The sequence below is a fragment of the Aethalodelphis obliquidens genome, unplaced genomic scaffold, assembly GCF_003676395.1.
Source record: "Aethalodelphis obliquidens isolate GAN/ISIS:26980383/991018 unplaced genomic scaffold, ASM367639v1 scaffold22, whole genome shotgun sequence".
Classification (NCBI taxonomy): Eukaryota; Metazoa; Chordata; class Mammalia; order Artiodactyla; family Delphinidae; genus Aethalodelphis; species Aethalodelphis obliquidens.
Window position 1 is genome coordinate 8,420,300 of NW_020837966.1, and position 22,416 is coordinate 8,442,715.

The following is a 22,416-nucleotide window of genomic DNA, read 5'->3' on the forward strand; positions in this document are numbered from 1 at the left end:
TTGTGTGTTAATTTATAGATTCCTCATGGGGACCATTCGCTTCGAAGGTACGGGGCCCAACAGTTCTCCATTTCCGCTTGAGAGTAAGAAGTTATGTATAAAAATGATACAAATTATCCAGTGAGTGAACCCCTTTCCTACTTTTCATGCTCTTTGCTTTTGGCTATGGTTTTAATTGCATTAAAGGAAGACTGGAAATATTTAGGGAGGTGAAGTATCACACCTTTTGGTTATCTTTAAACCAGATGTAGCTTAATTAATGCCTGATAACTTTAAGTCTCTCCTCAGGAAATTGCTATAAACATAATCCATTCAGCAAGAAGCAAGAATATGGACTGTCTCATGTAGAAGGAGCACCCAAGCGTGGGCCCTTTCTGGCTCTTCTGACCTTGGGAGAAAAGGTGCAAGTGTTTATTGTAGCTGAGCTCTTTTCCCATCCTGGGTCCTTCCCTAGGCTTTCTGAAGCCCAACAGAACTACTTGCTTAGCTAAAAAATAAGCAAACTCGTCTAGTCACCAGCCATAATACAAAGCAGAAGCAAGTAAGCGCTCAGCTGGTTGGGAACAGCAGAACAGGCAATGTTTCTACAATTAGAAATTTCAAAATGGAATGACAACTCTGAAAATTTAGGTTAAGGCTTTCTACTTCTAAGACCCAAACTGCTTGGGGTGAGAATTCTTGCCCTGCTATGGCGAAGATTAAGCAGACCTGTGTAATCAGCGGTTTTCAAACTTGGAGTCTCAACCTATTAGTGGGTCATAAAGTCAACTTGATGGGCTGTGACCAGCACTGAAGACAAAAGAAATCAGATAACAGAACAAAAACTATTAGACTGTACGGAATAGGTAAACACTGCTTTGTGACGTTTCTGTTTCCTTTATCTACATGTCTGTAGGGGGAGAGGGAAATATATGATTGTGAAATAAATATATATCTTACTGTACGTTAAAGTTTTAAAAAGTTTGAAAACACCACATATATGAAAGTACTCTAAGTGCTTTATATAATAGCAACAGTGTCTATATTTTTTAACATGAGTTTCTGTACTTTTGGAATTAAGTTTCTAGCAAATCATGTTAGATAACCAGCACTGGCCATTTCCTATGAATGTGAATTTTCTTCTAGTATTCCATTAAACACTGACAGGTGTCTTCACCCAGTTGCCTTCATTTGGTCTCTCTGGAAACATGATTTGCAGCATCAGCTTAATAAACCCCCCCTGAGCTTAACTACCTGCTTGAAGGTGACTCAAAGGGGTTGATACACAATACACACAGACAGACAGACAGACAGACACACACACACAACACACCCCACACACAGTATTTTACAAGGAAGTTTAGATACTCTTGACACAGACATGGTGGCAAAAGTTTTTTTTTTAAAGAATGCAGATGAGGGAATTCCCTGGTCATCCAGTGGTTAGGACTCCTTGCTTCCACTGCATGGGGCACAGGTTCAATCCCTGGTCGGGATACTAAGATTCCGCAGGCCGCATGGCGCGGCCAATAAATAAAAAAAAAAAAGCAGATGAACATTTCTAGTCAGAGTCTTTCACGACCTGAAAACGGTGGCCTTCTCTATCTGTTCTCTTTTAAGGTCTACGGTGGAGAGCTGAGGAGGGTAGAGGGAGGATGATAAACATCCGGTTTGCCTAAAGCACTGAGGACAAGTTCTTGCATCATGAAACCATCCACTTCTTTCCAAAGGGTTTTTGGAGAGTCATCAAATCTCAAGGCCCCACAGGGCTTTAATTACGTATAGATACCCGCAGCCCTTTCCATGGGCGATAGGAAGGGGCTCATGGTGTATTACTACCTGAAGATTCACTCAATTCCCACAGCTGATGACCACCGCCGACCTCCTCCTCCCACACTGACAAGCGTTGGCTCAAACTCGGCCTAAAGATCTCTAGGGATTGGCGATCTAGCTTCTTTACCAGGAAGGAGGCCACACTGAACCCTCAATCAATCCAGCTTCATACCATAAGCAATCCATAATCAATCACTGAGGCTGAATTAAAAAGGTCAGCCTTGTGAGGGCGAGGCCCTACCTAACCTGCATATCTCTATTCCCCTAGAAATAGAGCAGGGCTCAAAACATATTTCTCCTGGAATCAAAATGACATGTCCAGCCCCAGTTCCAATAAAAGATCTGGAATGTCTTCATGCTCATCACATACATCACACGTCCAGTACTCCCAGCTGCTTGGTCAACAACCCTGCGCGCATTGCCTCCGCTGATATTCCACCCTGTTCACCAAGTCCACGTCGGAGCCTTGTGGATAGTAGGGTGGCCCTGGATGAGCAAGCTATCTGTACACTCACCTGCACGGAAAAGGTGAGAGAGGTGCCCTGGAAATGCTTTTCCACTGCCGTCCCGACTCTCTGTGCTGCCAGGAACAGGTCGGCCACTTCATCGGGATGCAGGTCTCGGAAGCGCTCCACTGGCCGGAGGGGACACACGAGGACATCTGCAGTGAGGTCTGTTAAGGTATACTCTGCTTGTTTTAGGGACCATTTTTACCAAGAGGTTTATACCCACAGGCTTTGAAGCCCCTTGGCCCAGGGCCTGAACTCGCAAAGGCTAAGGAATAAAAGAACAAATATTTACCAACCACTGAACTCCAAGGAGTTCAAAGAGAGCTTACAAACGTGGTTCATTATACTTTAAAGGAGAAGCTATGGCGCACTGAAGAAATTCTCTTAAGAGACAAAGACATCAGTTTCAGAGAGACTTAAGTGCTGGCTGAAATAATTAGGCCATGAGGCAGGATCTATTCTGGACCGTTATCTCCTGACCCCTATTCTCAAGCAGCCAAAGGCCCTGGGTTGGAAAAGCAACTGGAATATTCAGTTGGTTTTTCTAGGAAGAGCATCACAATCAAAACTTTAATTTCAATATCTCTGTAGAGAAATATGTAATCAAAAGACAATAGTATTTTATTTTTAAAAGGAGTATAGAGATTCTGAAAACGTTCAGTGAACTTCATTTACAACAAGGAGATGTGCCACATGGTTAAGCAGCTGATGACAAGCATTCCTCAAACTGATGACTAAGAATTCAAGAAGGCAGTTGTAGGCAAATCACTAAGTTAAAACAAGGGGTGTCTGCTTGTGCGAATGAAGCCATCTTAATGTATTCTATTAGTCAGACAAATCAACATATTTACATTATTGGTCTGAACAAATAACGTGTTCTAGAGAAAAAGGATGCAAGTTTGATCATTTGTTGGTAGCAAATAAACATTCAGCGTCACATCATCAATAACGTTTCAGTTCCTTTTTGTATTTGAACTCATAAGTGTATGGTATACACATATAGACGTGTACACATACATTTGTATACACACACAAGTTACATTAATTTTTGTTGAGTTTTCAGGTACCAGCAGGAGAAAAAAAGCTAATGTTCTTTTCTGTTTCTTTCGTTTTTCTTGTTTTAAAAGAACAGGCTTCTGCTTTGAGCCAAGCAGCTAAGGGGCATAATAAAACCGCAAGTCTACAGTTGCTAGTCTCACCAGAATGTCAAGCATTTTAGCCCACCATACTATTGGTAGGACTCAGGACCCAAGGGGAAATGCACTGAGCTCAGCTGGGCGGGCCTGATTTCCATAAGACAGGGGGAAAAAGAGGGAAAACTGATTAATTTTGCTCATAATCAGGAAATTTATGTCAACGGTAAACTAGGAGAATGAGTATTTGTTTAATCTGAGTTCATTTTTCAAGAGAGGAGCAGGGAGGCCTTCACCCACAGGGCATCTGATACTTAAAAAGATAATTATCCTTCTTTGGAAGGGCTGCTTTATTATCATGGGTCAATGAACCATTTAGAAATGGAGAATTTCCTTTCATTTCGTCTGAGCTGATTGCCAGCCTCCACTCCCACTGAGTTGCTTCTTTTGCTGTTAAAAGAGCCCTTTCCCCATCTTCCTCCTCCCTGCTTTAATTTACACCCTCCCTTAGGCTCTGACTTCACCAAACCACAGCAAGATGACAAATTTGCAAGCTTCCAACAATATTCATAATTACTGCGGCTGGCTACGTCTGCACACAGCAACTAGGTGGGGAAGGGAATAACATTCTATTGAAACAACTGCTTACTGTGAAAACTGAGGGAATGAATCTGGCAATCTTTGTGTCTAATGTTACTTTAGTAATATCAGTGGCATCTGAAAGGTTTTTCCCAATGCCATAAAAAACTGTATCTTATTACCTGTCCATTTTCTTACCCGGTGCTAAGAATCAGCTTGACCCAAGTTTAACGAATCAAACTGTTTATGGAACGGAACCAAAATGGTTGAACGTGTGAGATGTTCTATCCTGTACATACCTAACCGCAGGGTGATACGTCACATACATTTTTTACTGTAACTGAATATTAATATAGAAATACAACATATCACAAAAGATTTCAACAGCTAAGCACATTCTCATTTAGGTGAATGTTTTTCAGCAACCCATTTAGGCAACATTGTCCTGACATAATATTCCCTGCAACCCAACCTTTTGTTAAAAGGTCATCTTATCTGCATATCACACAGACATTTTGATGCAAAAAATAAGATGACATGGAGATTACTCTCAAGGGTGCTTACTTCTGCAGGTGGTCATGTGGGTGATCACTGTCTTTGTTCTGTTGGGACCCAGACGATGGCCAAACAGCCATCTCAACCTAGAAATGGCCACACAGGTGGGTTCCACATCACTCTACACGGAGGTAGCTGGGTCTGGCATTACACTCCGTGGGGCTCTGGAGCCTCTGGTGGCAGTGTGAGAAGCTGACCTGGCCAGTAGCAGATTCGCTAACCGTCACACTCCCTGGGGCCATTCTGGGCACTAACTGGGCATCAGAAAGTCAGCATCAACCGTCTTCCCTCAGTTCCTTTACAACCAGAGAAGACAAGAGCCTGAGCCTTAACCTCACCGTAGGCTGCATCCTGACTGATGCCCCCCTACCTCCTGAGCCTCTTCTTCCTCACTCCTCTCTAGCATACTATACATCTGCCATATTTGCTTTCTTTCTGTTCTTCAAACACACTAAGCTCCTTCCTAGATTTGGGGGTTTTGTCCTGGTTATTTGTTCTGCCTAGATCAATTCCCCCTGATCTTCACATGGTCGCTTCTTTCTTATCATTCAGAACCTAGTTCCAATGCCACTCTCTCAAAAGAACAATTAGCTGCTAGGGACTTTAAACTGCTACTTGCTTACTCACTCTTATATCACCCTATTTTAATCTTTTCACAGCCCCCCTGCCACCAGCTGGTGGTTTTCTTGCCTGGTTACTATGTACCCAGATGAGAAAGGAAGCTCCACAAAAGTAAAGGCTTTGTCTTGTTTATGGCTCTTTCACCACCACCTACAACACCAGAGATGCTTAGGAAGTCTTGCTGGAATGAGAGAATAAATAATAAACCAGACCCTTGTATCAGCCACCTCTGAGCACTAAAACCCTGACAAAATGGAGATGACATTCATTTACTTTTCAATCATCTATACAAGATTGAGATAGTCTGCAATATATTTTTTTTAATTCAAAGAAGTTTATCCTTAAGATCTAGCATGGTTAGAACTAATGTTAGATGAAAACTGGAGAAATGTAAACTCATTTTTAACATAAACTAATTTCCACATGAGCCCAAAGGAAATAAAATTGTGAAGGTAAAAGCCTTTTTAAAAAACCCTTTTATAACTAGAAAGAAGTAGTTTCTAGAATACTCAGAGTCTCAGATAAACTGTACCTATTAAAATGCTGCTTTATATTGTGACTGAGATGTGTAACTCATTTGTTCCTTCAATGAACAATGAGCATCACTTAAGTGTGGACACTGTACTAGGCTCTGGGAACAGCAAAGGAGAATAAGAAGGTGTTCCTGTCCTTCCGGTCCGGGAGACAGGCACTGAAATACACAACCGCAGTACTATCGGGGGCACAGATAAGAAGCACAGAGGGCTGCCCAATGCAGTGGGGACCTGGGGCACCTGAGTAAGGCAAGGGTTCTAGAGTAACCGTGGGGAACCTCTGAGTGGGATGAATTATCCCATGGCTACCTGAAAATATAAAGAGGTTCATAAAGAAGTCAAAGCAGATCAGCAAACTTTTTCTGCAAAGGGCCAGATGGTAAATATTTTAGGTTTGGTGGGCCATATGCCTAAGGAGCCATGGATAGTACGAACACAAACAGGTGTGGCTATATCCCAGGAAACCTTTATATACAAAAAGAGGAGCCTGGCCAGATTTGGCCCGTGGGCCTTGAAGTGTCAGCCCTTGACTTAGAGGAATCACATCAGAAAAAAATTAAGGAAACAAAGTATTGTGGGGGGAGGGTATTCCTCTTTTCCTAAATTGAGGACTACAATATTATCTGAAGAGCATATTAGAAAAATATTACGTATCTTAAAAAAATTACCTTTCTAAGAAAAATATGTCAACACGGTAGAACATTTTCATGACTCTGTAATAATTCTGATGCTTTGAAAGACTAATCACAACCATAAAATGTGTTGTGGTATTGACACCACATAGATAAGTCACGAGTATTACATTATCCCCATTACATATTACAGTATCCCCATTACAACTCAAGGAGTTTCTGCCACTACCAAATGGAAAAAGGAAGCACGTGATCTGCAAACACGTGAGAGCACCGAAACAGTGTTATTCACAAATTCTTCTGAGAATACAATTATTTCCTCAAAACAAGTGCACAAGCCTTAGAAGAAAATACCATATTACCCAAAGATGGTGGGTACCATGTTGTTCCTAGACAAGCAACTCAGGGAAAGCAAATTAATTTTGAAGAACAGCAGACGGCTCTTGAAATTCTTCTGCCACGGTTTATATGCCAGTTGTTTTAAGGTAATATCACAGGTGCAATATAATTTAATTTGGAGACTCTTAGGCCTTGCTAGCGGGCAAATCCCATATGGCGCATGGGCTACAAGAACACACTTTCCCCTGGGTCCTCTCTGCGTAGAATTAACACCTCTGAAGAGACTTTTTAGCCAACGTGCATGAGGAACCCTCAAAGAAGGTAATCTACTCAATTGAATTTAATATGTTTATCCAGTACTCATTATGTCTGAAAGCCTGTGAAAGAGATTATCAAATGGGATCTGGCCTCTCCCTATTGTCTAAAGGAGGCACATTCATTTAGTAATAACAGTTTTTTTTAAAGAAGAGAAGGTCAATAATTATGATTTAGTTCCTATGGTCGACAAAGGGATTTCTCATAGCAGAGGAAAATCAAAGAAGACTTTTTAGTGCAGATGAGCTTTAAAGCGGACTTCACAAACAGGAGAGTGAACCAAACAGAGGGTTGGCTGGCAACTCACTCATCCATCCACCCCACAACTACAGCCTCCTTTCAGTCTAGTGTTTGTGTGAAAATTTAGGATGCCAAGACAAATGTGACAGAGTAACTGACCTTGAAGTGTTCACACTCTATTATCCCAAACTATCATGTAGCATAAACAGATCATACGACGCTGAGAGATGAGTGCTATTGATAGAAATCAGTACAGAATGTTGTGGGAGCATAGAGAAGTCAGGATCTAACTCTGCCTAGGGGTGTTAGACAAACTTTTCAGGATGGTCCTGCATTCCCATTTTCTAAAATCAGAAACTATTTCTCCAAATTTGGACCAAAACCTATCCTTGAAAATGGCCTAGCAATTTATGCATCAAAGAAAGTTGTCGGGTATTCTTCCTTTGGCCAAAATCACCGTTTCATTTATATATGGACTCTCATTGATTTCATCTTTCCAACAAACCAATGGAGGACTATTATAATTCCTACTTTGCGGATGAGGAAATTACAGCCCTTCAGAAAATAAGAAATCTGTGCAAGACAGTACACTCTGTAGGAGACTAAAACTAGAATTCAACCCAAATCTGTCTGATTCCAAAGTCCATGTTATTAAGCATAGCATTGTGATGTTACACTTTGTATAGCTTTCATGACTCAGTCTCTGACGGTCCGGTCCTCTCATTAAAAGTGTGCCCTCTATTCGCAGAGTCCTTCTGTTCATGGAAGAGAATCACACTTCATGAAATACAAACAGACTGTGCAAAACTGCTAACTGCCTGAGAAAAACCCAGCCTCAAAAGAAGAAAGCAGAGGGGACGTACAACCCCACGGTGGAAGGAGGCCTCAGTGCTGGGCAAAGGAAGCCCTGAGAATGCCCTTGTTTAACAGGGAACTGTGAACAAGGGGATCAAGAATGAGAGAAACATCTTTATCAGCGGGAGGAAGTAAGAGGGATGCAGAACCTGAATTTTTGCCCTTTTCCAGCTTTGAGCTTCAGTTTCTTCAAGGTAACTCAGGCTCCCCTGGGTTGACAGATAGGAGGAAGATTAGGTATTACAGTCTATGTCAATGAGTCAGGCTGTCGGACACACTGAAAATCCCATTGCCTGTTGGACAGTCTAATTATTGGGAGCCATTGACTTTCTCATAGCATCATTTATATCACCAAGGACTACCAGAAACTAGGGAATGCCTTTTCTTTCCCTCTTCTTCTCCACTCTCACCATCAGCCCAGAAGTGACTGTCTCTGTCCTTTTGCATGAACATGTAGGGTGTTTTTGCCACGTTAAAGTGACGTGGCAACATACCAGACCCTGTGCTGAACTCTTGCTGACACACAGCCAGTTCAGGATACACACAATGCAAGAAAGAAATGAAATGGAATCTTTACACCAATGAAACACCTGAAGACATTGTGGTAGCTTATTCACCAACATTAGCACAAGAATCCCTCCCATCCCACACGCCCCTTTGCAAAGTGACTTTGCGGCTCCTCTCACCAAAAGTTGGAGTCTATTTCCCTTCCCACTGAGTTTGGACTGGCCTGTGGCTTGCTTTGACCAGTGGAATGTGATCAAAGTGTTGCTCTGTGACTTTCCAAGGTCAGGCCTTAACAGACGTTGCAACTTCTGTTTTTTCTGCCTTTTTGGAACCCTGAGACCAACACGCTGTGGAAAAAGTCCAGCTAGGCTACTGGAGACAGGAGCCAAGTGAAAGAGAACTAAGGTACCCCAGCTGATAGCCAACAATTGTCATGAACCACAAAAACAACTGCAAAGGTCTGGTGGAATCAAGAACAAAATGAGATGCTGTAAAAGTGAGAACTGTCCCAACAATATCAAATGATCATTATGTTGCTACACTGTTATTCCAAAAAATTTGATAAGTTTGAAATTTGCTCATCAAAGATAATAACTGATGATTTAAAAAATAATTTTTATGAGCATTTCCATGACAAATATGAAATATTTAAATATAGAGCCATGACACAGAAATGGAAATGTACTGATTCAGATGATTAGTTAAAGACAACAGCAGAATATTATTCTCAGAGTTGCTCAGACTTGCTCCCATCTATTTTGCCAAATCTGATCTACTCTAGGGATTCAGAATAGAAAAGTCACTAAAATAAATCAAACCATCAAAATATCACTGATCCCAATGAAGCCGATTAGCATGTGTATATATGAATATGGAATAAGTCGACATCAAATAATATGATGAAGAATTAGTCATTCTTCTGAACTAATAAAAAAGGAAGAGTCTGTATTCATCTCTACTGTAGATCAGTATGTAGTTTAATGACAAACAAGGAACTTTCCAGTTTGCATTGCAGACTTCTGTAGACCCCGTGTAACGCATTATTTGCTCTAATAAATAATCCTAGTCCTTGCAAATGTTTAAAATAATTCTTAATGTCACTTCAAAAGACAACACCAGGATGACTGTGAGGTATTTCTGAGAAAAGATTCAATTGACTTAAGTGGCACAGTTGCAGAGTTTTGAATCAAAGTAGGTGGCATCTCAAAAGTAATCTACTACTCGCAATGTAGGTAATTCTGTGATTTTTTTTTTTTTTAAGCAGAAAGGTAGAAATATTGTCCAAAAAATGAACCAATACAATTCTGAAGAAGCGTCTTGACAGTGTGGGCCACACCTTTCTTTATGGGATATTAACAAACCCACTTCAGTAACTCAAGACTTCATAGAATATTCATCAACCATAAGCATAAATGGCATGAATGTAATTTTAAGCAAATTTAATTTGCAGAGTATGATACATTCCAGCACAATGTAATTAAGATAATGATAGTATTCTGCTCATACCTGGATCTCAATGCAAGCACCTCACAAGTATCTTCTAGAATTCTCATGTTGTGTCCTGGAGAATGCTTTGGGCCAAAGATACACCAAGTCCTTAGTCAACTGTGGGAGAGGAATCAGGTATCTTTCCCCTGGCACATCTGCCCTGAGCAATCCCCAAACTTCTGCACCGATCTGGATGCTTAGAGGGGAGATTCATATTCGTACAGAGAAGTAAATGGGCGGCTTTCAAAGAAAGTAAAATGAAAGAGGAGCCCGCAGCCGGGATGCACTCTGGTGCAGATTCTCTGGTTTAAATTTCGCATCGTCTGTGAATATTTCAAGGCAAAAGAATCCTATATTGATTATCCTAAGAGAATCAGAATCGGAAAAAAAGTTACATGCTTATATTAAACTAAATACGTGGGAGAAAGTAAATGATATCAGTAAGGGAAGGGGAGAATATACAACATTTGTTTGCGGCCTATTACGTCCTAGTGATAATCAGCAATGCATTGAGGTAGATAATATCACCCCCATTTATCCACATTCAGAAGCAAAGGTCAAAAAAAGTGATACTATATATCCAAGGTCACACAGTTCTAAAGTGAGAATCCTGGGCCATGCAGTAAAATTGTCCATGCTGTTTCAATGCTTCCCAAGGTGATAAAAGTCTCCAGGTACCTAGTGCAGTGTTTACTACAGTGGTTCCCCAGAACACTGCTTCCATGAGATGTTATTACACATGATAGAAGAAAAAAAATATTGTGTAGTCAAAGAAGATTAAGAAACACTGAATGAAATGAGGCAAAATAGGTTTCTTTACAGCAGGACTCATCAGGATGTATCACGTACTAACGTGCATTCTGACTTAAAAAAAAAAGAGAGCGATACTAAGCAGCATTTCTCATATGCTTTTTTTTTCTTTAAGCAGTAAGACTATTTTGTTTTTCTTTTTTTGCAGAACCCTACATACGACAACTGTTCCAAAGGATGTTGGGACTACTGAGCCTCCTTTACCTACACACAGAGATGCCTGAAGGTCTCAGCTTTTTAACCAAAAAGTAGAGTAAATATCCTACGAATCATATGAGCAAAGCAAGAGGGCCTTCTGCCTAGTGAAATATGCTGAGAAGCTGAGCATTAAAATACATCAAATGGAACATGGCAGTCATTAGTGAAACTGGCTCACGATTTCCATTCTTGCCATTCCAGGCACATGACAGGATTATACTTCCTGTATCCTTGTGCTTGGGTGAAGCTGAAGGCATTCTGGCCAAGGAGTCGTGAGCAGAAGTGATTATGCCAATTACAAACTAGAGCATTTAACTGCCAGTGTGAGACCTCAAAGCTCTCTCTCCTTCTGCAAGGCAACCAGCAATGTCACTGTGCTTTCAGGACCAGGACCAGCCCTACAGGTCAGTGGGGGCTCTGCTCATCACCTGTTCTCCCAGGGACTACAGCAAGTTAAATGGGTTTCATCTCTTTTGCTAACTCCAAATAATTTGTGTAGCTGCTTAGAACAGTATGGTGAAGAGGATTCTGAGGCCTTGACAGGGATAAGGAGGGAAGAATGGGGAGATTTATTCGTTTTAGCTGCCATGAGGGAAGGAAGAATACCAGCATATACACAAAAGATCTGCCATTCTTTAATTAGAAAGCAAAAGAAATACTTTTTCCAAGACTCCTTTTCCCTTTCCTTAATGATATGGAATCATTTCTAGGTCTTACAATGTCTCTGAATAACCATTACAAAAATTCAGTATTATTGGTACAGTCCTGCAAATATACAGAAGTATGTGAACTTTAAATCACTCTGGTTAGGAGAGTATTGAAAAAGAAATTTACTGCCACGCAGAAGTATCTGTCCATAATGTGCCAACACAGGGGTGAGAACACACCACAATGACAATGTTGTAAAAACGCTCTTAGGTGTTAAGAGTTGGAGAAGTGTTTCAATAGAAGAGGAATAAAGTACGCTCAGCAGCTGAAAGAAATATTTAAGGATCATTTCCAATGAGTGATATAAAAATTTTTTTTAAAACCACACATACACTCTGCTGTGAGAATCACTTCAAAAACTCTGTGAAAAGCTTTTTCGTCTAGTATAGATCAGAAAGTAATGCTAAAGATGTGCAATTCATGGGAGAGTTGCTGGAAAACCACAAGCAAGATAAATAATTTAACAGCACTTTACCATGTACACATTTATATTCTACCCAGTTTGGGAATAAGGAGAGAGCACGTTGAGTTTCTACTTCTGTGGGGTGGCCAGATCGAAACCCAAGCTCCCGAGTAGATAGCATCCTTCCAGGGCAAGTTCTATCAGGTCCTGAAAAGCATGGATTCCACCTTCAGGTTTGTTTATGCCCCTGAAGAGCCACTGAAAATTCCATTTCCCATCAGATCTTCAGCGCAGTTGGACAGGCCAATGAAGCAACCTAACATCACAGTTCAGATACCACATGAAAGCAAAGAGCAGCCAAACTATAAATATAGAACAGAGAGACTCCTTAATGGGAGGAAAGGAATAGAAAATGGGAGAAGAATGAAGAAGACCTTAAAAGGGAATATTTCGCAGGTAGCACATTCTTAGAAGATATGAAACACTCCCTAGCAGTCAGGTTCAACTGGCACCATACATAGTGTTTGATGCAGGGTAGGCCTTTAATGAATATTTGATGGAAGAGCAGATGGCATGTGTGCTTATTCATTGCTTAATCTAGGAAAACTTTCTAAGAGACCACTGAACCAGACCAGACTCAACTTACTTACATGAAAATAATTGAGGGAAATGCACTTAAAAAAAAAAAAAGCTAAGTCCTGAATTCCTAATCAAAAAGACACCCAGCTAAATGTAAATTGGTGCAGCCACTGTGGAAAACAGTAAGGAGGTTTCTCAAGAAACTAAACATGGAACTACCATATGATCCAGCAATTCCACTCCTGGGTATATATCTGAAAAAAACAAAAACACTAATTCGAAAAGACACACGCACCCCAATGTTCATAGCACCGTTATTTACGACTGCCAAGGTATGGAAGCAACTTAAGTGTCCATCAACAGATGAATAGATTAAGAAGGTGTGGTATATATATATATATATATATATATATACACAATAGAATACTATTCAGCCACAAAAAGCAGGAAATTCTGGGCTTCCCTGGTGGCGCAGTGGTTGAGAGTCCGCCTGCCGATGCAGGGGACACGGGTTCGTGCCCCGGTCCGGGAAGATCCCACATGCCGCAGAGCAGCTGGGCCCGGGAGCCATGGCCGCTGAACCTGCGCGTCCAGAGCCCGTGCTCCGCAACGGGAGAGGCCACAACGGTGAGAGGCCCGTGTACTGCAAAAAAAAAAAAAAAAAAGCAGGAAATTCTGCCATTTGCCAAGCAACTTGGATAGGCTTGGAGGGCATTATGCTAAGTGAAATAAGTCAGTCAGAGAAAGATAAATACTACATGATACTCCTTATATATGGAATCTAAAAAAATAAACTAGTGAATATAATAAAAAAGAAGCAGACTCACAGATATAGAGAATAAGCTAGTGGTTACCAGCGGGGAGGGGGAGGGAGGGGCAATATAGGGGTGGAGGAGTGGGAAGTACAAACTACTGGGTGTAAGACAGGCTCGAGGATGTACTGCACAACACAGGGAATGCAGCCAATATTTTTAATTAACTGTAAGTGGAAAGTAACATTTAAAAATTTTATTAATAATTTTTTTAGTCTAAATAAAACAGTCCATCCTTTACCATGGAAAAAAATTTAAAAAGTAAAAGACACCCAGCTAAAGGCATAGCAAACAATAAATATAAGATGACTTTCCCTTCACATACCAAAGGCGGTGCTTACATTTTAAGTGGAAAACCTGTAGACCATTAACTCACTGGAGCTTGGAAGATCTGAGGATAACAATGTTGTATGCTCTTTTAGTGACAGTGATGAAATCTCTTCTGTGACAAATATAAATGTTGACAGAAAAATAAGTTCTTTCAAAAAACAGAAAGAGAGCCTTCATTATACTTGCTTGGCATTCTCACAGATTCTGAATTTAACCGCCCACCCCCCCAAAAATGCCCATCCTCTGTGAGTTAGCAATCTGAGAGAAATGATGTGAGAATATTTCATAGTGGAAAGTATTCAACAAGTGTTTAACAAATGACCTTCTCAGTGAATTACTAAAGGAAGCCCATAAAGCCAAATTTTGGAGGAAAGGGTAAAGACAAAACACTTTTTAGGACTTCGTATGTTTTTCATTTATTCATTAAGTAGGAACTAATTAAGATCATTCTATCTGGTAGGTAATGTGTAAGACACTGAGAAAACAGCACACACCAGCCGTATGCATCCCTTCCCCTCCAAAGGTGTACATTCTAGAGAGTGAGCAAACAAAAGGCAAGAAACAGATCAAAATGCAGTCTCTGTTGTGAAAGAGACAAGGGTTGACAGAAAACAACAGAGATGCATTGACGCAAAGGCAAGCACATTCCAAGCCGACACTGCTAAACGGGGAGCACGCTTGGCCTGCCTATCTGGGGTGTCAGGAAAGTGTGCAAGCTCTCTGCAGCCTTGGCTGGCAGTTTGGATTTATTCTCTGTGCCTGGGGAAGCCTCCAAAACATTTCAGCCAGTGGGGAGTGGAGGTTTATGACAGAATCTGAGTTCTCTTTTAGAAAGATCATTCTAAATGCTGTGTAGGGAAATAAATAAATAAATAAATAAAGATTCAATCAAAGCAAGGATGAAAGCTGAATGCCACGGTGGACGCCTTTACTGGAGACTAGATAAGAGATTCAAAACAGGTCTGAACTATGGTGGTGGCAGTGGAGGTGCAGAGAATTTGAGATACATTTCTGAGGCAGGAGCAACAAGACTTACGGATGTGAGTGGGAGGCAAAGGAAAGAGGGAGATCAAAGAAGATTTCAGGGTTTTGGCCTGAGTACGTGTGGGGAAAGTGATATAATTTAGGAGATTGGGGAAGGGAGGCTAGGTCATATGGCTCACCATTTAGAGACCCTACCTTCCTGAATTTACATTTCCCGAAACCAACTAAACAGACTTTCCTAACCTGGGTGTGTAGATGGACTCCAGGGCTTCTATGAATCTCCTGAAATTGTTTGCAAAATGGTGTGTGTGTGTGTTGTTCTCCTATAGTCTTCATTATGCAAAAAATTCTGTCTCCTGACTCCAACAAAGATAAGAATCACTCATTTAAATTAGCAGAATTATCTGAAATTTGTCCCCAAGAGTGATTAAAAACAGGCTCACACTTTCATTCATTTTAGCTTAGAATCTAATAGACACACTCCTGAAGAGTGAAAAAAAAGTTGACTCTGTGTTTGAGCAATGTGTTCATGAGAATGAACCCTCCACAAAAGACAAACTAAAGATTTTTTTAAATAGCCTAACACTAAAGTCATTTTAATCTGATTCAGCAGTGAACAATTTAAGACATGTCTCTTCCAACAAAAGACAGCGGGACACAAAAATGACTGTGTGATCCATTTAAAATGAAAGAATGGGCTAAATCATTAACAACAATACAAATGCAGAAAATTCTAGGAGGGGAAAAAAAGAAGAGTGAAAACTCTAAGTAGCAAGTGATTTCCAAATGTTTCCAGAACAGGAAGCAAAAGACATTTTAATGTAACTCTGGTAACTTCCAGAAGAGAATAAGTTAATCAGGCAGCCTCTAAAAACAAAAAGGTAATTCATTAAAAATAAATATTTCAGCAATGAACAACATTGCCAGAGTGTCAAGAAAGCATGCTTTTTCATGATAGCAATTTGTATGCAAATATAGCTCAGCATTTATTTACTAAACCCCCAAAGCCTGCAAAGGGAAAAAAGTTTTGTTCTTTCCATCTGCTTAAACTCTTCTAATAAAGTCAACTGCCAATGACACAAGAGGCTCTGACTTCTCTAAAACAATAATAATAGAAGAAATGTATTCAGAAATAGAGAGTTTCAGACAAGAAACTCCATCTGAGCCACTCTTTCTTCCTCAAATCTCTTAGCCTAGTGTCACTGTTAATGCTGGGTTAATATTTATACCAACTTTACAAGAGTGTTATAAGGTTGGGGGTTTTGGAGTTTTGTTTGCTTCTAAAGAATAGCATATTTCAGACCATAAAGTAAAAGCTGAACAATGGTTGCTTAAAAACAAAGTCAGGGCTTCCCTGGTGGCGCAGTGATTGAGGGTCCGCCTGCCAATGCAGGGGACACGGGTTCGTGCCCCGGTCTGGGAAGATCCCACATGCCGTGGAGCGGCTGGGCCCGTGGGCCATGGCCGCTGAGCCTGCGCATCCGGAGCCCGTGCTCAGCAACGGGAGAGGCCACAACGGTGAGAGGCCCACGTACCGCAAAAAAAAAAACAAAAACAAACAAAGTCAACAGAAGTGAATTCCTTAAAAACCTCCCTCTGTTCAGCATACCCCTCTTTGCAACTTGCATCTGTGATTTAAATACCACTACTCACCAACATCAGTGTTATCATTTAGAACCTAGAACCTCACTGATTCCACATTTAAAACTTCACCCTTATTTTGCCACAGTTCATTCTCTCAAATTATCTCTGTATTTTCCTTCCGCATTACAATTTAGAACATCACTAGAGTCAGGGTCTAGGAATTAGTTATTGTTTCTTCGTCCTCTCTAGTTGTAACTGTCTGAATCTTTCAAAACATAATTTTTAACAATAAAAAACCCTCAAAACACAAAACAAGCCTCTAAAAATGTTTAAAATATTTAAGTTCATTTAGAATTTGTAACTTTTTTCGGCCCATCATTTTTCAAGGTCTGTGTTTAGACAGCACAGCAGATAATACCGTTTGCCTAATGTTTAAATTAGGAGACCAAATAATCTAAAAGGGTCTACAAAAATGCCAACTTAAACTCAAGATTTCTACATATTTGAATTTCATTTTGTATATAATCAAAAAAAATATTTAAGCATTTGCCTAAGGAAAGCAAAAATTGTGGAAACAGATGTTCTGACAGTTCCATAAGAGTTTTACGTTTATATATTGTCATTGCTCCTGCAGGATCCTAAAACTCACTCCCATTTTCTTTATATGCTCAGATATGAAAAACATATCTTTGCCACCCAACAGTCTTCTGGCATGGGGAATCAGACACTGGCCTCAATCTCTGTCATTACTAACGTTACCATCATCACCGCCATCTTTGCCATCATCACTTAAAAGAAAGTTAAAATTTCTTGAATCACAATCATTGCTAAAATGTGTCACGCATTTCTTGTTGATGACTAAAAGTTCCTCCAGTAGGCTACAATTTCAAATATTATGCCACAGAGTAGAGAGATTCCATCATCACTAATGTCTGTATAGGGAAAAAACACAAGCCTCTCTCTGAAAAGAAACTCTTAGTCAGAATCTCATCTGGTTCAGCTTAATATAGGAAAAGGGGGAAGAAAAGGAAAATTCAAATTGAGAGGAATTAGTATTACAGATTTGCAATGTTATTCGCATCCCATGTCACTTTTTTCAGTCTGTCAGTGATTGTCGCTGTGCATCTGTCACTCAGTCACACACAGCCGGCAAAATATGCAGTTGTGTTGCCTACTGGTCTTCCACTGATTAAACCTTGGTGACTTCTTATAAAAATAGACAATCAGAAGAGGGAACTGGCCAACAAATATGCAAGTGCAACAAAGAAACAAAAAGTGATAATTCTGGAAGTGAAATGTGAATTGAATGTAAACGAAGTTACAGGAGACACAGTTGACTACTGGAACCACGCTGCTGTTCACGAGATGTGCAGCCACAGGAGCTTAATAAAGGCAAGCTTACTGACAAAAATGTACGAAGCTATTATGGTGAAAGGATGGAAGATGTACCAGAGGAAGTGATGCCACCAAAAAACTCAACATCGTAAAAAAAACTTTGTAGTTTACCACATTGAGAGCACTTAGGATAAAAAGTTGGAAATTGAAAGGAGTATGAAATTTGCCAAGGCATAGAAAAGATGCTCAGTCTGTGTTGAAAGCCATACTACCAGAAAAAGAAGGCAAGTGGTGTTCAAACTACTCTTGATAAGTGTTTTCCAAAGGAAAAAAATGCACTTTAATTTTCAATATTTCTAATGTTTTAAATTACACTGTACCAGTATTAGTATGCTGTATAAGTATTAGTGTTAATATTATTATTTTCCTATACACTTTTAACAGACAGTAGAATAGTTTTAAGTGTTTTGATGAAAATTTTAAAGGTCAGGCTTCCCTGGTGGCGCAGTGGTTGAGAGTCCGCCTGCCGATGCAAGGGACACGGGTTCGTGCCCCGGTCTGGGAAGATCCCACATGCCACAGAGCGGCTGGGCCCGTGAGCCATGGCCACTGAGCCTGCGTGTCTGGAGCCTGTGCTCCGCAACGGGAGAGGCCACAACAGTGAGAGGCCTGCCCGCGTACCGCAAAAGAAAAAAAAAGAAAAGAAAAATTTAAAGGTCACGGAACCATCGTAATTCTCACCATTGATGATTAAGATTACTTTCCACGGTTCCAGTTTTAATGGCCATTTTTCAATCCCACAGTGCTGTACCCAGGGAAGACTGTCTGTACTTTAAATTCATGAAGAACACTGGGTGGGGCAAATAAAAGTTACGGCTAATGGGCCACAAATTTAAAACCTGTGCCAGGAACTAGCATCATATTCAGCGTGCATCTCAGTAATAGCAGGAGAGAGTGGGTTGAGGAAATTCAAGGACTATAAATGGCTTTAAAAAGATGTATTCGTCCAACATTCTGTCCAGGAAGGGTACACCTATTGTCATATGCTCCTGAATTCCCCCAACAGACTGTCTGGCAAAAATAAAGTTGACAATTTATTTTTTTCCCCCGAATAGCTTAGTTGAGAACTGCTGTTATCAAACCTCCTGAGCCCTGAATGCATCATTAATTCTGCCTTAAATTAAGCATTAGGTTTTCTCCACCAAATGTTCTCTTGTACGCAACTATTAAGGCAGGGGATTACACAACAGTAAGGTCAATACCATGCATGTCCTCTATTTCATATGGATGAAGAACCACAAGCAAAATTCCTGCCAAAATCTTTGGTTTGAGACAACAAAGAAGATGCAGACATAGCTATAGCCTTCCCCTCACAATGCTCTACGATAGGCTCTTTCCATAGGGCATCACCTGCCACCAGTCTAAAAGCTCTTTAAAAACAAAGGCCACATCTCATTCATCCCTCAATCCAAAGGCCCTGGCTAGGTCTCAGTTCACAGGTCGCCTCTTAGGGGACTTGTCCATTGCATTTAAAGCACCCTTCTTCCGTAACTCTTCATATGTTTGTATCTTTAAGAACCTGTTTCAAACGCTGGAATTGTAGTATCCCCTTATGTTTACTTACTTCCTATCTAGAATATAAACTGGACTGAGAGCGGGAGTCAATTTTTCATCTGTTTCCTAGTACCCAACTGAGTTCCTGGACAGAAAGCACTCACCTAAACACTGAATGAATGGGTGGGTGAGTGGGTGGGTGGATGAAATGTCTGAGTGAATGACTATTTGAATGAATGTTCGTTGAAATAAATGACCAATCAATAAATGAATTAAAGTGAAACTATTATCTTACTTTAATAAGTAGAAGGTAGATCGCTGTTATTCTCCTAGATGATGTTTCATACTCACAAACGGAAAATTCTCTGGGTTGTCTTCCTTTTCCTAAGTTTTGCCCTCAGACAAATCTAAACGTGAGAATTCTTCCAAGTGGGTGAGCTCCCCACATCCAGCCCACCATTTGCTAAACTACAAGATGGAAGAGTTTCACTTTACAGCAGCATATGTGAAAACAGCTTGGGAAGTTTTGTTGAGAATAAGCTCAAGATGAGTCGACAGAGAAATGTTGTTTCCACAAAACACATTTTTATCTCAGACTGTGAATGCAAGTCTGGTATTGGGTTGAGGGATGCGATTTCTCACTCTGATCTTTGTTGGCAAGGCTACTCATGGAGTTTTCTGTCAACTTGGGAACCACCAGGGACAGTATATAGCACATTCACAGAAGGAATAAGCATAGATATGGGAGAACAGAGAAAAAGGAAAGGAATATACAAGGGCCTATCTTCAAACTATAGCAGTGGAAAGGCTGTCATTTAGGAAGGAGAGAAGATGCAGGTTAACTGCCAAGTAAATAATAGAACAGAAAGCAACTAGTAAATGGTGGAAGAGGAGAGAACTTGAATCCAGTGTGTGGGATGTGGAGTGCCCCAGATCTGGATTCCTGTGCCATTTCTACCACATTTTACCAATTTGACTTTGGGAATACAAACTCTTTGAGTCTCAGTGACCTCATCTGCAAAATGGGTATTCATTCTGTTTGAACTGTATATTTCAAGGTAACCAAACAGCTCTAGAGATGGAAAGTTATTTAAGGTTCTTCAGCTCTAAAAGTGAAAGGGATAACAGATTTACACAAACCACCATTTTCAATCCCTAATGAGACAACTGAGTTACATAAAATTATTAATGGATAAATTAGGGCTTAGGTCAGGGGTTCTTAACCTGTGGGGGGTGGGGGGTAGAGTTCCAGAGACACTTAAGGGAAGATACATGGAGAGAAGAAAGGGAATACCTAGAGATGAAAAAGAAAAGGTGTTTACTTGTTTTCACTAACTTCTAACTGAAATTTTACATTTCCTTAAATCACAAATGTAATCAACAAACCATTGTAACAGTAGTGCTTATGATTTTTTCATAATGTTTATCACATATTTTTTAAAATATAAAGCGATAACTTTATGGTTATTGCAGATACCTTGAAATATTATTTACTCCACAATGATCCATCAGCTCTATGAGGATTACAAAATTCTAGCAGTCATTACACCTGCCACCCGGTTCTGGTTATTTACTATGTACTTAAGTAGTGTATATTTCACTGTATCATAAATTTGCTCTTTAACATTATATGAACAGTTATTCAGTAACATCAATTTCCTTTGTGTTTTTATAGACTTAATTTTCCTCATTTAAAAATCATTGGGAGAAGAGAGCTACAGGTTTTGCAAAGTGCCAAAAGGGACCCCTGACAAAAAAGTTTAAGAACTCCGGCTTTAGATAAAAGGTTAATGGGAACTTTATAATGGAGGAACCAGGATGTCACTACCTAAATGTGCTGATCAATTTCAGGACCCTAAGAGCGGGACATCCAGACATTGTGCCTCCTTACAAGATGTGATATGAAGCACACGGCACTACTACAAATGCTTGGATCTGAAAATAATCAATCCTTAGACCACACTGCTTAGTGGAACTTTCTGCGAGGATGGAAATGTTCTACGCATATGCTACCCAAGCTACACTTGAAATGTGGCCGAAGCAAGGGAGCAACTCAATATTTAATTTTTTTTACTTAATTAATTAATTAAGATATTTCTGGCTGCGTTGGGTCTTCGTTGGTGCACGTGGGCTTTCGCTAGTTGCGGCGAGCTGGGGCTATTCTTCATTGCCCTGCGTGGGCTTCTCATTGTGGTGGCTTCTCTTGTTGCGGAGCACGGGTTCTAGGCGCACGGGCTCAGCAGTTGTGGCTCGCGGGCTCTAGAGCACAGGCTCAGTAGTTCTGGCACATGGGCTTAGCTGCTCTGTGGCATGTGGGCTCTTCCCGGACCAGGGCTCGAACCCGTGTCCCCTGCATTGACAGGTGGATTCTTAACCACTGCGCCACCAGGGAAGTCCCCTCAATATTTAATTTTTAAAAACTTTTATCTGATACTCATTTAAATAGTCAGATGTAGTTAGCAATTACACTACTACACAACCCTCCTTAGAGCTAACTTACTTTATACAAAACACAAAAGGTAGAGAAACAAGTTAAATAACACCAAGGGAAAGCAAACAGAAGAATTCAGATTACAGAATGGTCTACAGGAAAACTGACCAAGTTTAAAAAAAAAAAAAAGTCAAGTCACAAAAATACTGTATTAAAAGAGTAGTAAAATAAATAAGCAAATATACTGTGAAGATCTTATTTGGATTCTGCTCTAATCAACTGATGATAGAAAGACATTTTGAAACAATCACAGAAACTTGAAATATAACATTGTATCAAGAAATTACTATTGAGTTTGTTAAATATGATAATGGCATTCTAGTTATATTAGGATATTTCTATAGTTTTTAAACATGCATACCAATGTACACAGAGTTAAGATCACACTATTTCTAAGAACTGCCTTAAAATATGTGAGCAAAATCAGAAGAGTATAGATGAAGCCAGTATGGCAAAATCAAGATAACCATTGATTCTGATTGAAGGTAAATGGGCATCCTTTATACTATT

At 40.2% G+C, this 22,416-nt stretch overlaps 1 protein-coding gene across 7 annotated transcripts in view; it reads right to left on the reverse strand.

The window, feature by feature from the left end:
• FHIT (fragile histidine triad diadenosine triphosphatase) overlaps nt 1–22,416 on the reverse strand; it is a 1,436,343-nt gene that overhangs the window by 268,043 nt on the left and 1,145,884 nt on the right. For all 7 annotated transcript variants that reach the window (XM_027121278.1, XM_027121279.1, XM_027121276.1 and 4 more), the window contains one exon: nt 2,328–2,473. In XM_027121278.1, coding sequence (XP_026977079.1) covers nt 2,328–2,473 — 146 coding nt within the window. The remainder of the gene's footprint in view (nt 1–2,327; nt 2,474–22,416) is intronic.